The 14,515-nt window shown below is 37.1% G+C and overlaps 1 protein-coding gene across 1 annotated transcript in view; it reads right to left on the bottom strand.

The window, feature by feature from the left end:
• The window catches only part of Trdn (triadin), a 413,724-nt gene that overhangs the window by 52,539 nt on the left and 346,670 nt on the right, over positions 1–14,515 (bottom strand). The window contains exon 23 of the mRNA XM_031380731.1: positions 3,483–3,512. Coding sequence (XP_031236591.1) covers positions 3,483–3,512 — 30 coding nt within the window. The remainder of the gene's footprint in view (positions 1–3,482; positions 3,513–14,515) is intronic.

Genomic DNA, 14,515 nt, shown 5'->3' with positions numbered 1-14,515 from the left:
CCCCTAAGGATGTTATGGTGTGTATGTATCCCCTAAGGATGTTATGGTGTGTATGTATCCCCTAAGGACAGGTTGAGTCCTTAGCATCAATACCTATGAAGTGACATCATTTGGAAATTGGGTTAATGCAGATATAATTAATTAAGATGAGATTCAAATGAGATGAGATGTTAGGATAAGGTGAGTCCTCTTAAGAGACAGAAGGAGAAAATGGATATGTGACAATGGTGGTAGAGATTAGCATCATGACATTAAATCTCAAGGAATTCATAAACTTCTGGTAACCACTAAAGGAAGAGGCAAAGAAGACATTTCTGCTAAGCTTCGAAAAGTAGTGTTTACCTTGAGAACTCTGGTGGAAGACACATGTTGCTTTAAGAAAAAGTCTGAACTATCTTATTCCATTCATAGAAACTCACAGATTGCATTAGGTTGTGCAATACTGCTCTGCTGTAACAAGTAAAAATTTGGAAGTAGTCTGTGGAACACATACGAAGGAGATTCTGCAACATTATTGGAAATACTTGAAAAGAGCCTAGATTGCTTTGAAGACACTAATACTTGCTTACTACTGCTACTTAAGACAGTTCTGTAGAGAATTAAATAGTTTATCATGTATGTGTGCCCCAGTGATAAAGTATGCCACATCTGCCTATGACTTCTTGTATTATCTTCAACTTCCTAGTCTCATCTGACCCTCCTCCTCTTCTGACTTCTAAAGTTGGACCGCGAAGAAATCTATAAAAAAAAATCTGTCTCCTCGGTTTTATTGTTCTTGTTGGTGGTGGTTGCTGTTTTGAGAGGGCTATTCTCCTGGAATAGCAGACAATCACACGGTGGTTGTTTTATATGGAAAAAAAGCCAGTTTTCACAGTATTGGAGTGACTAAAGTCCAAGAGAAGAGCCAGTTGCTAGCACATTTTAACATGGTGTGGAAAGGAGGGGTGTTGTGTCACTGCATGACAGAGGTAGAAATAGAGCAAGTATGCAAGCTGAAACTACATAAGAGCCTTGATCTCATTCTTAAAATAAGAAGCTTCAGTGTCTAATCATCATTTTGTGGCGATGATCTAATCCTGTCATATAGATAATACCAGGGCTTTGAAAGAACACATCCAAACTAGAGCAAATTTACTGCTGTAAATTTAAACAACATGCGGCTTGGAACAGAGATGTTAAAGGAGACTCTTGCATTACCTCATTAGAAAATGTGACATGCTATTGGATACTGGAGGAAAGAGAATGGGTCTTTTAAAGAATATACTCTTTTCCAAAGACCCATTCTCAGGTGATTCTTCCATACAGGACACAAGGTTCTCTTTACATAATATGGTCTGGAAAATAACGGTGGGGTACTTTATCTTTATCAATGATTATCATTGCAGATTGAATGTAAGATGAATCAAACTATTGGGGATTTTAAATTTAAAAATGGTAACACGCTTTTTCCCCAGCAACCACTGAGTTGTGTGGAAGCAGAGACTTGGGTGCATCCAAGATTCATCATCACTCATAATCCATTACCATGACTGTAGAAATGCTGCCTCATCCATGTGGCCTAGCACATGGCATAAAAGCACCAAGCCCATCTCTATGTGCTTGCATCTAACTGTGATGAGACCATATATGTCAAGCTGGTGGATGCACTGTGTGCCAAGCACCAAATCAACCTGAATAAGGTTGATGGCAACAAGAAACTAGAGGAATGGGTAAGCTTCTGTAAAATCAATCCAGAGGGGAAGCCACAGAAAGTGGTTGGTTGCGGTTATGTACTTGTTAAGGACTAGGTTAAAGAATCTCAGGCCAAGGATGTCATTGAAGAATACTTTGATTCCAAGAAATGAATAAACGAAAATTGACTCAATAATAATAATAATAATAATAATAATAATAATAATAATAATAATAGTAATAGTAATAATAATAATAGTAATAATAATAATAATAAGCCAGAAAGAAAATGTAGTGGGACAACTAATGGGACAGAGATAAGATAAAATGAAGATATGACTAAAGAGGGTGACACATTCCTCTGTAGGAAGAATTGGGACAGCATTCCATCAAGCCTTGAAGAAAAAGGACAGACCCAGAAAGAATATTCTTTAGACTTGATATTAAACAGGATTAAAAACTTGTTTATGAAACACATCCTTATTTTTCCTTCTTGAAATGAGAATGACTGTCTTATTTTATTTGGAAACAGAACATTATGGACTTAGAGGTACACAGGTAAAGAATACTTTTATCATTTTTTTTTCTTTCACCAAAGCTGATGTAGATCATCGAAACAATGACATTGACATCTGAAATTGTAATTAAGTGTAAGTGAAATTAAAAGGCAGAAATACAGTAGATGTTGTACTAATTAAGATTTGACATTATAGGTATGGTATCAATATATTTGCCCATAGGAAGGACATGAATTTTGGCAGGATATGGGACAGGCTTTAAAGAATCAACTGTGTACTCCAAAAAATATATGTTCAATTCTGAATCTCTAAGACCTGAAAATGTTATCCTACTTTGAAATATGCTTCTTACAGAGTATAACAACAGGGGTGTAGATAGGCCCTTCATTAACTATGACTGATATTGCTAAGAGGAAAGCAACTAAGACAAAAGTTGGAAAAGATGACCATGTAACTATGGAGATGGAAGTTCATCTGTGCAGGCATTGGGGCAGGGGCACAGCAAGAATGGTAGTAAGCATTAGCAGTCCAAAAACGCAAGTAAGGATTTTTCTCTGTGGGTTTCAGGAAAAGATGGGTCAACCACCCCAATTGATTTAGGATTTTTAGACTCCAGTAAGGAAAAGAGTAAACATACATTAAAAAAAATTTCATAATATTTGGAGTGTAAAAAAAAAGAATAAATAAAATTAAAAATATTTATCCAGTTTGTGATATTTTGTTGACAGCAATTTTACAGCATGAATGCATTTGGCAAGAATGAAGCAACATTTTAACTTTTTTCATAATCAGATGCTGTGTGTACTTATGGAAACAAGTTTCTGCTGCATACTACAAATTATGGAAGTGTTCTAACTCAGGAGGGTGGAAGAGAAGTATGAACACAGATATTTATCTAATAGGAAGTCTCTGGCTCCAAAGTTCAAAGAACAGATTGTTTGAACCATAGAAACTTCTTATAGTTTTCATATAAATACCACTGTGTTTTTCTAAAAATTGGCATCTTGGATACATAGCATTATTGTTTTATATTTTCCCTCAACAAATAAGTAATATGTCTTTGTAATTATCCAAGTATATTTTTTATGTATAAATGGATAACCTAGGACTATAACCAAGTCAGAAAGACAGTTCCTCTTTAAAAACAGCAGCATAGCATACTTTTCTATAAAAGGTTGTTGGGTTTTTTTAATGTTGTTTTGGATATTATTTACCATAACATTTCAGAGAGGTGTGTTATGATTCATTATGAATACAAAATGCATGCATAAGCTTATACATTAAAATACATACCTGACTTCTTTTCGTTTTTTGGTCGTGGCTCTAAAAATGTAAGTAATAATGGTTACACAACGGTATCAATTGCTTTTATCATCAATTATATTTTAATTTGTCATATTTTAACAAACTATATTTTCTTGTGGTTATATAAAAATGAAAAAGCCCTTCCCTATTAATCATAATATGAATTATTTTGAGAAAACATAGAAACACAAGCAACAACTTTTAGTAACAGTCTTACAAAATGCTGTGCTTCCAGTGAATAAAGGAATAAAGGGAAATTTCAGCATAACATAGTATCAGAAATATAGTTGGATAATACATATATATTAGGATATTAGGAAAGTAACCAGCTTGCTTTCAGCAAAATATTTAAAACGGTCTCAGAGAGATATGTAAAAATCATGCATTTAATCTTTTTCTTATAATTTTTTGGGTTTTTTTTTGAGACAGGGTTTCTCTGTGTAGCCCTGGCTGTCCTGGAACTCACTCTGTAGAGCAGGCTGGCCTCAAACTCAAAAATCTGCCTGCCTCTGCCTCCCAAGTGCTGAGATTAAAGGCATGCACCAGCACTGCCCAGCTTAATAATTTTTTTATTCAATAATTGGATATGGTCACTAAATGGTTAATATATGGTCTTTTATTTTAGGCTTTACAACTCTACCCACGAAAAGTTGAAAAAATATTTTAATCATGCAATGCTCACTGAATTGTTATTATTCAGTATCTTCCAGATATATCAATAAAAACAAAACAAAATAGACTTCAGCTAACCTTCTTAACTGAGCTCCTATAACAGTTTTACTTATTGCTTATGATAAAGATACTAATTGATGATTCATTTAAATCACAGAACTCTAAGGGTAGTCACATTCATTAATAACACTAGGATGTTTACCAACTCTTGTTCAAGTGTTAACTTTCTATATAAAGTTAAGGGGAAAAGCACACACAATTTAATTTTGACACCCATTAGCTTTTTTAAAAAATCAAACCATCATTGTACTAGAAAAAGAATTCAAATATTTTAAGTTTTTGTTAGCTTTATTAGCATGTTATCTGACTTCAATGATTTCACTGACTTGGAAACACTCTGTACAGATAGGTGCATTTATTAAACCTGAGTACCTAGTATTTGGATTAACAGACTTCTGTAGAAAGCTTGACAGTCTACATGATCAGCTTTATATCATTACATCCCACCCATCATTGCTTTAAGGTACTGAAAGATATTTTAGATAATATATTAAATTGTTAATGAAGCAATTCTATGTTCTATATTGATCTCAGACTTTCTGATCAGCTTAAATATGATATATACACCCTTCACAATAGTCATAAATAATATAAAATACCATGGTGTGACTCTAACTTAGCAAGTGAAAGATCTGTTTGAAAGGAACTTCAAGTCTCTGAAGAAGGAAATTGTAGAAGATCTCAGAAGATAGAAAGATCTCCCATGCTCGTGGATTGGCAGGATCAATATAGTAAAAATGGCCATCTTATGGAAAGCAATCTACAGATTCAATGCAATCCCCATCAAAATTCCAACTGGATTCTTCACAGACTTAGAAAGAGCAATTTGCAAATTCATCTGGAATAACAAAAAACACAGGATAGCCAAAACTATTCTCAACAATAAAGGAGCCTCTGGTGGAATCACCATCCCTGACCTTAAGCTGTACTACAGAGCAATTGTGATAAAAACTGCATGGTATTGGTACAGTGACAGGCAGGTAGATCAATGGAATAAACTGAAGAACCAGAAATGAACCCACACACCTTTAACCGCTTGATCTTTGACAAAGGAGCTAAAACCATCCAGTGGAAAAAAGACAGCATTTTCAAAAAATGGTGCTGGCTCAACTGGCAGTTAGCATGTAGAAGAATGAAAATTGATCCATTCCTATCTCCTTGTACAAAACTCAAGTCCAAGTGGACCAAGGACCTCCACATAAGACCAGATACACTGAAACTAATATAAAAGAAAATGGGGAAGAGCCTCAAGCAATAAGCACAGGGGAAATTTTCCTGAACAGAACACCAATAGTTTATGCTCTAACATCAAGAATCGACAAGTGGGACCTCATAAAGTTGCAAAGCTTCTGTAAGGCAAAAGACACTGTCAATAGGACAAAACGGCAACCAACAAATTGGGAAAAGATCTTTACCAATCCTATATCTGATAGAGGGCTAATATCCAATGTATAAAAATAACTCAAGAAGTTAGACTCCAGAGAACCAAATAACCCTATTAAAAATGGGGTACAGAGCTAAACAAAGAATTCTGAACTGAGGAATACCGAATGGCTGAGAAGCACCTAAAGAAATGTTCAACATCCTTAGTCATCTGGGAAATGCAAATCAAAACAACCCTGAGATTCCACCTCACACCAGTCAGAATGGCTAAGATCAAAAACTCAGGTGACAGCAGATGCTGGAGAGGTTGTGGAAAAAGAGGAACACTCCTTCATTGCTGGTAGGATTGCAAGCTGGTACAACTACTCTGGAAATCAGTTTGGTGGTTCCTCTGGAAACTGGATATATCAGAGGACCCAGCTATACCACTCCTGGGCATATATCTAGAAGATGCTCCAATATGTAATAAGGATACATGCTCCACTATGTTCCTAGCAGCCTTATTTATAATAGCCAGAAACTGGAAACAACCCAGATGTCCATCAGCAGAGGAATGGATACAGAAAATGTGGTATATCTACACAATGGAGTAGTACTCAGATATTAAAAACAATGAATTTATGAAATTCTTGGGGAAATGGATGGACCTGGAGAATATCATCCTGAGTGAGGTAACCCAATCACAAAAGAACACACATGGTATGCACTCTCTGATAAGTGGATCTTAGCCCAGGAAATCAGAATACAGGAAGTACAATCCACAAACCACAAGAAACTCAAGAAGAAGGAAGACCAAAATGTGGATACTGCATTCATTTATAAAAGGGAGAACAAAATCCCATGAAAGAGACTAACTCTGGAACAGAGACTGAAGGAAATAATCCAGAGACTGTTCTACCTGGGAATCCTTCCCATATTCAATCATCTAATCCAGACACTATTGTGGATGTCAGCAAGTACTGGCTGACAGGAGCCTGATATAGCTGTCTCCTGAGAGGCTCTGCCAGTACCCGACTAATACAGAAGTAGAGGCTCCCAGCCATGCACTGGACTAAGTACTGGGTTCCTAATGAAAGAGTTAGAGAAAGGACCCAAGGAGCTGAAGGGTTTGCAGCCCCTTAGGATGAACAACAATATGAACTAACTAGTACCCTCAGAGCTCCCAGGGACTAAAATCCCAACCAAAGAGTACACATGGTGGGACTAATGGCTCCAGCAGCGTATGTATAGCAGAGGATGGCCAAGTCAGTCATCAATGGGAGAAGAGGCCCTTCGCCCTGTGAAGGTTCTATGCCCCAGTGTAGGGGAATGCCAGGGCCAGGAAGCAGGAGAGGTTGGGGTGGTGAGCAGGGGGAGGGGAGAGGGAACAGGGGTTCGTTTTGTTTTTGTTTTGTTTTTTTATTTTATTTATTTTTTCTTTTTCTCGGAGGGGAATCTGGGAAAGGAGATATTGTATGACATATGAATAAAGAAAACATCTAATTAAAAAGTGTTTAATGGAGAAAACAAATTTATAAGGTAGTAGTTCTCTAACAATAGTTACATTTGAAAAAAAGAGTGTAAGTTAAAACTTCCATGCTATTGTTGTGTTTGCAGCCATTACAGCAGAAGAGGAATTTTAATGTCTTTTCTCCATTGTCAATTTTCTTAGCACATGGTTACAGTTGTTCCATGACAGTTCCAGGTCAATTCCTCTAAGTACTGTGTCTCAAATGTCCTTTGTCCCCAGCACTTTCAAGGCTGAGAGCCAGGCAATGGCAATGGCAGCAGCTTGTAGGTTTGAGGTGTCTCTTGATGGAGAGGCCATGGAGGATGCTGCATACTGACTTCCTTCACATGGCTTGCTCTGCTTGCTCGTCCCCATTGATAACTAGTTGAGAACATTGCTTGCAGCTCGATCTCATGAGGCATTTCCTCAACGGAGGCCTCATCCTCTCTAATGAATCTAGCTTGTTTATGTCAAGTTGAAACACAAAACCAGTTACAACTTACACCATGTCAACTCATCACTATTAACCAAACTCTTTCCTCTCTGTTTTGTTTTTTGGTCATGGTGTTGCATGTCAGCAATAGAAGCCATAATTAAGACACAGGCACACATACATTTATTTATACATACATATGTGCACACATATATACATACATATATACAAAATGTGTATTTCAATGTTGACATAAAATATGTTTCTCTATGATTTTTCCAATCATTCCTGGTGTTTTTTAAATCTCTCCACATTTTCTCCTTCAGTTTCTTAGTAAACCCCATAGTTTACTGATAGATAAATTACCCACCAGAATTTCCCATTTCTGCCTTTCAAGCACCTGAGTCGAAATATCACTCCTTGCTACAGCTCCTTTTATCCCTATCCTGTTCCACTTTTTACCTTCCTGCTATTTGTGGGTACTGCAGATTTGATGTCCATAAACAGATTTGTGGCTAGATTCATATGTAAGAGCTAACATATGATGATTATTTTTCTGTTATAAATAAGGGTACAGTTGTGGCAGTTATATATCATGGTTAATCAACAGATACCTGAAGACCCAGCTATACTACTCTTGGTCATATACTGAAAAAATGCCCTAACATGCCACAGGGGCATGTGTTCCACTATGTTCAAAGCGATCTTATTTGTGATAACCAGAATCTGGAAAAAAAAACCACTTGCTCCAAAATGGATGAATGGATACAGTAAATTTACATAATGGAATACTACTCAACTATTAAGAATGAAGACATCCTTAGTTTTGCAGGCAAATGGATGGAACTAGAAAATATCATCCTGAGTGAGGTAACTCAGATCTAAAAGAAGATGCATGGTATGTACTCACTAATAAATGGATATTAGCCAAAAAAGTGCAGAGTACCCAGGATACAATCCATAGAACTCAAGAAGGTTAAAAATCTGAAAGGTCCAAGTGAGAATGCCTCAATTCCTCTTGGGAAAGAGAAAAAAGCAATCACTGGGGTTGGGAGGGGGAGGGAGGAATGGACCTAAGTGGAAGAGGGGATAGGGCATGGGAAAGGAGAACATGATTAGGTATTGGGAGGGGAAAACAGGAGTGAAGCCCTGAGGGCCAGCAGAAAGAATGAAAACAGGTAGGAGGTGGAGGTAACCATCTAGAATGTACAAGAGACCTTGGAGGTGAGAGACATGCAGTACCCGAAGGGAGGGACCTTAAATGAAATGCCCAATAGTGGGTAGAGGGAACTTGTAGATTCCACCTCCAGTAGAAAGACAGAACATCATGTGAAGGGATGGGGTTGCCATCCCACAGTCAAAACTCTGACCCAGAATTGTTCATGTCTAAATGAACTGGAGGGACAAAAAATGGAGAAGAAACTGAAGGAAAGGAGGTCCAGTGATCAGGCCAAATTGTGATCCATCTAAACTGGATACTCCTAGTTTCTGACACTATTACAGATGCTATGGTATACTTACAGAGAGGAGTCTAACAGCTGCCCTCTAAGAGGCCCAATAAGCAGTTGAAAGAGTCAGATGCAGATACATACACCCAAACAATGGATAGAAATCAGGGACAACTGTGGTTGAATTATGGACAAGCTAGAAGAAGCTGAAGAAGAGGATGACCCCCATAGGAAGACCAGCAGTCTCAACTAGCCTGGACCCCTGAGATCTCTTAGACACTGAGCCACCAACTAGGTAGCATACAATAGCTGATATTAGGTCCTTGAAACATATACAGCAGAGGACTGCCTGGTCAGGCCTCAGTGAAAGAAGGTGCACCTAACCCTCAAGAGACTTGAGTCCCCAAGAAGTAGGGAGGTCTGATAGGGTAGGGATGGGCAGTGGAGAAATCCTCTTGGAGACAGGGGAGGAGGAATAGGATAAGGAACAGTTGGAAGGTGTACCAGGTGGGGGACAACAAACAATTAAATAATGATGATGATGATGATGATGATGATGATGATGATAATGATGATGATAATCCACTTAAGGCCTACTCAATAGGAATAAAGTCATTCCTGGCAGTGTGAACATAGCCAGCTATTAATTCCCAACTACATTCTAAACTTCAATCTTTGTTTCACTCATAATAAAGGTTTTTCTTTGAGGAACAGATGGATCCAGGGTACCAGGAAGTCTAATAAGATAGTGTCTTGTAGATTCTAGTGCTAGAAGACCAGACTTGACATAGAAATAAAACAAATATAGTACTCATGTAAAACTACATCAAATATAAAATAAATTTAAATAAATGTTAACAAAAGCCTTCCAAATTTACCTAATACATACTGAAGTTGGGAAACATTCTTCAATAACCATGGTTTAAATTGTTTATAGCATCAATTTAGCACACAACCACAGCTATTTTTCACAATTATGTCTCTTAATTGTAATTGTAAGCAAACAAAGCTTAGCTAAGAGCCAGAGAAAAAGCTTTCAGTTTATTGGGTATAAATGAATAATGGTAAAAAAAAAAACAAAATGCCAAAAAACAGTTCCTTGTTCTGTTGATTCTTTGTATAGTTAAGAAAGAGAGTAGGGGGTGAAGAAATAAGGAGGGGTGGGGGAATATCAGGTTTGGGAGGAAACAGAAGAGAGGTACAGAGGGTCAGGAAATTGAATAAAAATATGTATCAGGGGGTGATGAAGAACTCGGGATACCCACTGGAGGGTCCCAGACACCAGGAAAACACCAGGGATGGTTTTAGCAGAGAAGAGGAGATGGAGCCTGTAGAGACCACCTTCAGTAAATAGGCACAGCCCCCGGGGGGGGAGAGACCCACACACCCATCTCAGAATTCTTAACCCAGAAATGTTCCTGTCCAAAGGAAGAACAGGGACAAAAAATGGAGCAGATTCCCCAGTGTAGCAGAATGCCAGGGTGGTGAGGTAGAAGTGGGTGGGTGGCAGGGGGAGCATCCTCATAGAAGCAGGGGGAGGGATCATGGAAGAGGGAGCTTCCAGAGGGGAGACTGGGAAAGGGGATAACATTTGAAATGTAAGAAAAAGAAAAAAAATGGAGCAGAGACTGAAGGATGGGCCATCTGAGGACTGTCCCACTTGGGGCTTGTTCCTCCTGTCAGCAGGCACCAAACCCAACATTGTTGCCCTTGCTAAGAGGCACTTGCTGACAGGAACCTTGTATAACTGATCCTTGGGAGGGTAAGCCAGCAACTGACGAATACAGTTATGGATGCTTAGAGGCAACCATCAGATTGAGCTCAGAGACCCTGGTAAGAAAGATTGGTGGAAAGCTGGTGGAAAGATTGGAGGAGCTCAGGGGGATTGCAACCCCATAGGAAGAACAACATCAGTGGGCCAGACCACCCAGTACTTCCAGGGACTAGAACACCAACCAAGGAGTGTACAGGGAGAGATCCATGACTCCAGATACATATGTAGCAGATAATGGCCTTGTCTGATATAAGTAGGAGGGAGATTCTTGGTCCTGTGGAGGTTTAATGCCCCAGTGTTAGGGGATGCTTGAGGAGGAAGGGTGGACCACCCTCATAGAGGCAAAGGAGAGGTAGGAGAGGGGTGTTGTGGGATGAGGCGCTTGTGGAGGGATAACCAGGAAATGGGATATCATTTGAGATGTAAATGAATGGAATGATTAATAATAAAAAATAAAAAAAATAGTTTCAGCTAAAAATATTCTTTCAAGTAGGTAGTAATTGATACAATTAAATAAGTAATTTTCAATGAGCAATAGTCTAAGGATATACACATTTGTGGTTTTGTTCATTTTATTAGTTTCAGCTGTATAATTTATTATGTTTTTTCAAATTATTTTAGTCAATATAAAAATATCAATGCAATATTTCTCTTTTCAATTCCTAGTATAAGGACTAAGGTCACGAAGAACTAATTATAAAAGGTAATAGTTATGAATCAAAAATATTTTTAGACACACAATTTATAAGTTATACTGTGAAATTAGGGCCACAAAAGTATACAGAGTCTACATTTGTATATTAAAATGTTGAAAGTATGATCAAAATTATAGAATTTTTGACATAATATATTTAACAAATGATCTGGTGTGCACTAGCTAGCACAAGCAACTGATAAGATGTTTCACCCCCAATGATAATCTATTGGCAGTTGACACTTTCTGGGGAGAGTAGAATATTAGTTTTGGGGGTTAATGGAAGGTTCACTTTGCAGTGACTAACAGTCCCATACACACACACATAAAGTCCAACATTAATTGGATTTAATGGGTAATAACTTTAAAGGGACTGATATTATTATATCCAATATCCCCAATAAATATGGGATAAAAATGACTCAATTACAAGGACAATATATCTGATTAAAAAGTAAGCAAAGATAGGACTGACCTAGACCCTCTGCATATATGCTACAGTTGTGTAGTTTGGTCTTCTTAGAGGATTCCTTACAGGGGAACAATAGCTGTCTCTGACTCTTTGTGAGCTTTTGGGATGTCTCCCTCATACTGGGTGGCCCGATACAGCCCAGTATGAGGGAAGGTGCTTAGTCTTATGGCACCTTGATGTGTCATGTTCAGTTGATATCCATGGGGGCCCTGCCATTTTCTGAATAGAAACAGAGAAGTAAATGGAAATGGGGAAGGAACTGGGAGGAGAAACTGCATTTGGTATGTAAAAACAAACAGTAATAAATGTATATATAAACAGTAAGCAAAAGTGAGGGGAAACAGAAAAAGGAGATAACATTTGAAATGTAAATAAAGGAAATATCCAATAAAAGAGTAAGCAAAGTGTTTGTACCAATATTTTCAAAAGTATAGATATAAATGGTCAAAAAACGTGTGAAAAATTTTTGTCTCTACTCAGAAATGCCAATTAATACAACAATAAGATATCTCCCCACACCTGTTAAAATGATGTCATTAAAAAGATGGATACTGACTAGGTGGGAAGGATATGAAGAAAAGGGAACTCCATCAGTCAAAATGTAACTTAACATAAACATATTGGAATATAATATGAAAATTACTCAAAAATCTAAAAGTAGAATTAACCTATGATACAGTGATCCCATTTGTGGTTATATATCCTTAGGAACTGACACATTCATGTTGAAGAGAATTATTTTACTCCTGTTTGAACATTATACACTTTATTTTCAACATTATTCCCCCCAACACACACAAAACCCCTTGATATGCAACCAGATAGGTGTCCATGGAAGGGTCAGTGGATAATGAAAACTTGGCCCAAGAACACAACAGAATATGGTCAGACTTTCAAAAGAAGAAAATTATTATTATTATGTCTTTTATGAGAATATAGAGGGAGCCTGAAGACATTTTCCCAAGCAAACACTGCATCCCGTGAAAACCAGTATAGCCATATTCTACATAAGAGGACTAGGTAGGTAAGGTAATTAAATACAATAATTAATTTTACTGGTATTTTACACAAATACCCAAAGATTATATTAACCACATAAGCATGCTTATTATTATTACCAGTTAAGAATTAATAAATATTTACAATTAAAAGAAAGGTACATTAATAGTATATATAAACCTTAAAAGCAAATTAATTTGAACCTAAAGAGTGTTGTCTACTTGGGGTACACAGTCAGATGAAAACCAACATGAAGTGGTGCAAACCATTGCTCTGGACTTGTTGATGTTTAGCAAGTCTGCTTACTCAGTCCCTTATGGATTTTCTGTGATGGAAGTTTGTTTTATATGTAAAGTCACATTAACACACCTCATTTAGAAAGTACTGGTTGTGTTCAAATCTATGCCCACAGCATTTAAAAACACAGCAGAAGTTGGCTCTGGCACTAGCTATAGTATTTTTTAAGAAGCATATCAGCTGTTCCCATGTTAATGTTGACTTCTAAGTACTTAAATAGTGGTTGTTATCACCTCATTTTCTTTTTGGTGTTTAGAATATGAACCCCAACCCATGCTGGGGGCCGTTGTTAACTTTGTTTTACTTTTGGTTTTGGGAAAACTAAACTCTGGAATGGGCAAAGATCACAGAAAATCTGTGATAAAGTTGAAATCTGAAGCCAGCTCTGTACATATCCTTTGAACTACAACACAATGTGAGATCTAATTATAGTGTCATTTTCATATATATATATATATATATATATATATATATATATATGTATATGTGGAAGTTGCTACGCTGGGATATTTGTCTGGGCTGAAAAGGAAAGTCTAACAAGCAATCTGTCAATTGGCTTGAAGATTGTTAATTCCTAAATCGTACACCATATATATTGAATGAGCAATCCATATTTCAGTCAATTGGAATCTTATTACAACCTAGCAGAAAGCACTTTTACTCATTTACTTTCATTTTAATATCCCCCAGTATTTTAAATAATTATAATAGAGGAAGTATAAATGTAAGCTATAAATGGCAATACATGACAAACTACACTTATGCAAAACATGTTTTCTGATTCATATGTGAATTTGGGCAACTCCTGGGCTTTACATTCCCTATGGAAGTACTCTCACACAGTGAGGGCTTTGTTTTTAAAATCTACTAGAATTCCAAATGTTACTGGGGTGAAATGATAAATCACCATTAATTTAAAATCAAAAGAACATTTTTGGAGAATGAGCAGTAAATTGTGTGAAGACTAGTATTATTTCTTATTGATGGAATTCAGTGAAAAATAATTCCTTGAAAATTGATGCTTCTTCTCAAGAGATCCATGTAGTCAGAATGGCCTTTAGTAAGTTAAATAGATTTTCTTCTTCTTCTTCTTCTTCTTCTTCTTCTTCTTCTTCTTCTTCTTCTTCTTCTTCTTCTTCTTCTTCTTCTTCTTCTTCTTCTTCTTCTCCTTCTCCTTCTCCTTCTCCTTCTCCTTCTCCTCCTCCTCCTCCTCCTCCTTCTTCTTCTCCTTCTTCTCACTCCTCCTCCTCCTCCTCCTCTTCCTCCTCCTTCTTCTTCTTCTTCTTCTTCTTCTTCTTCT

The sequence above is a fragment of the Mastomys coucha genome, unplaced genomic scaffold (assembly GCF_008632895.1).
Source record: "Mastomys coucha isolate ucsf_1 unplaced genomic scaffold, UCSF_Mcou_1 pScaffold2, whole genome shotgun sequence".
Lineage (NCBI taxonomy): Eukaryota > Metazoa > Chordata > Mammalia > Rodentia > Muridae > Mastomys > Mastomys coucha.
The sequence above is the reverse complement of the archived record's forward strand: the minus strand, read 5'-3'. Positions and strand labels throughout refer to the sequence as shown.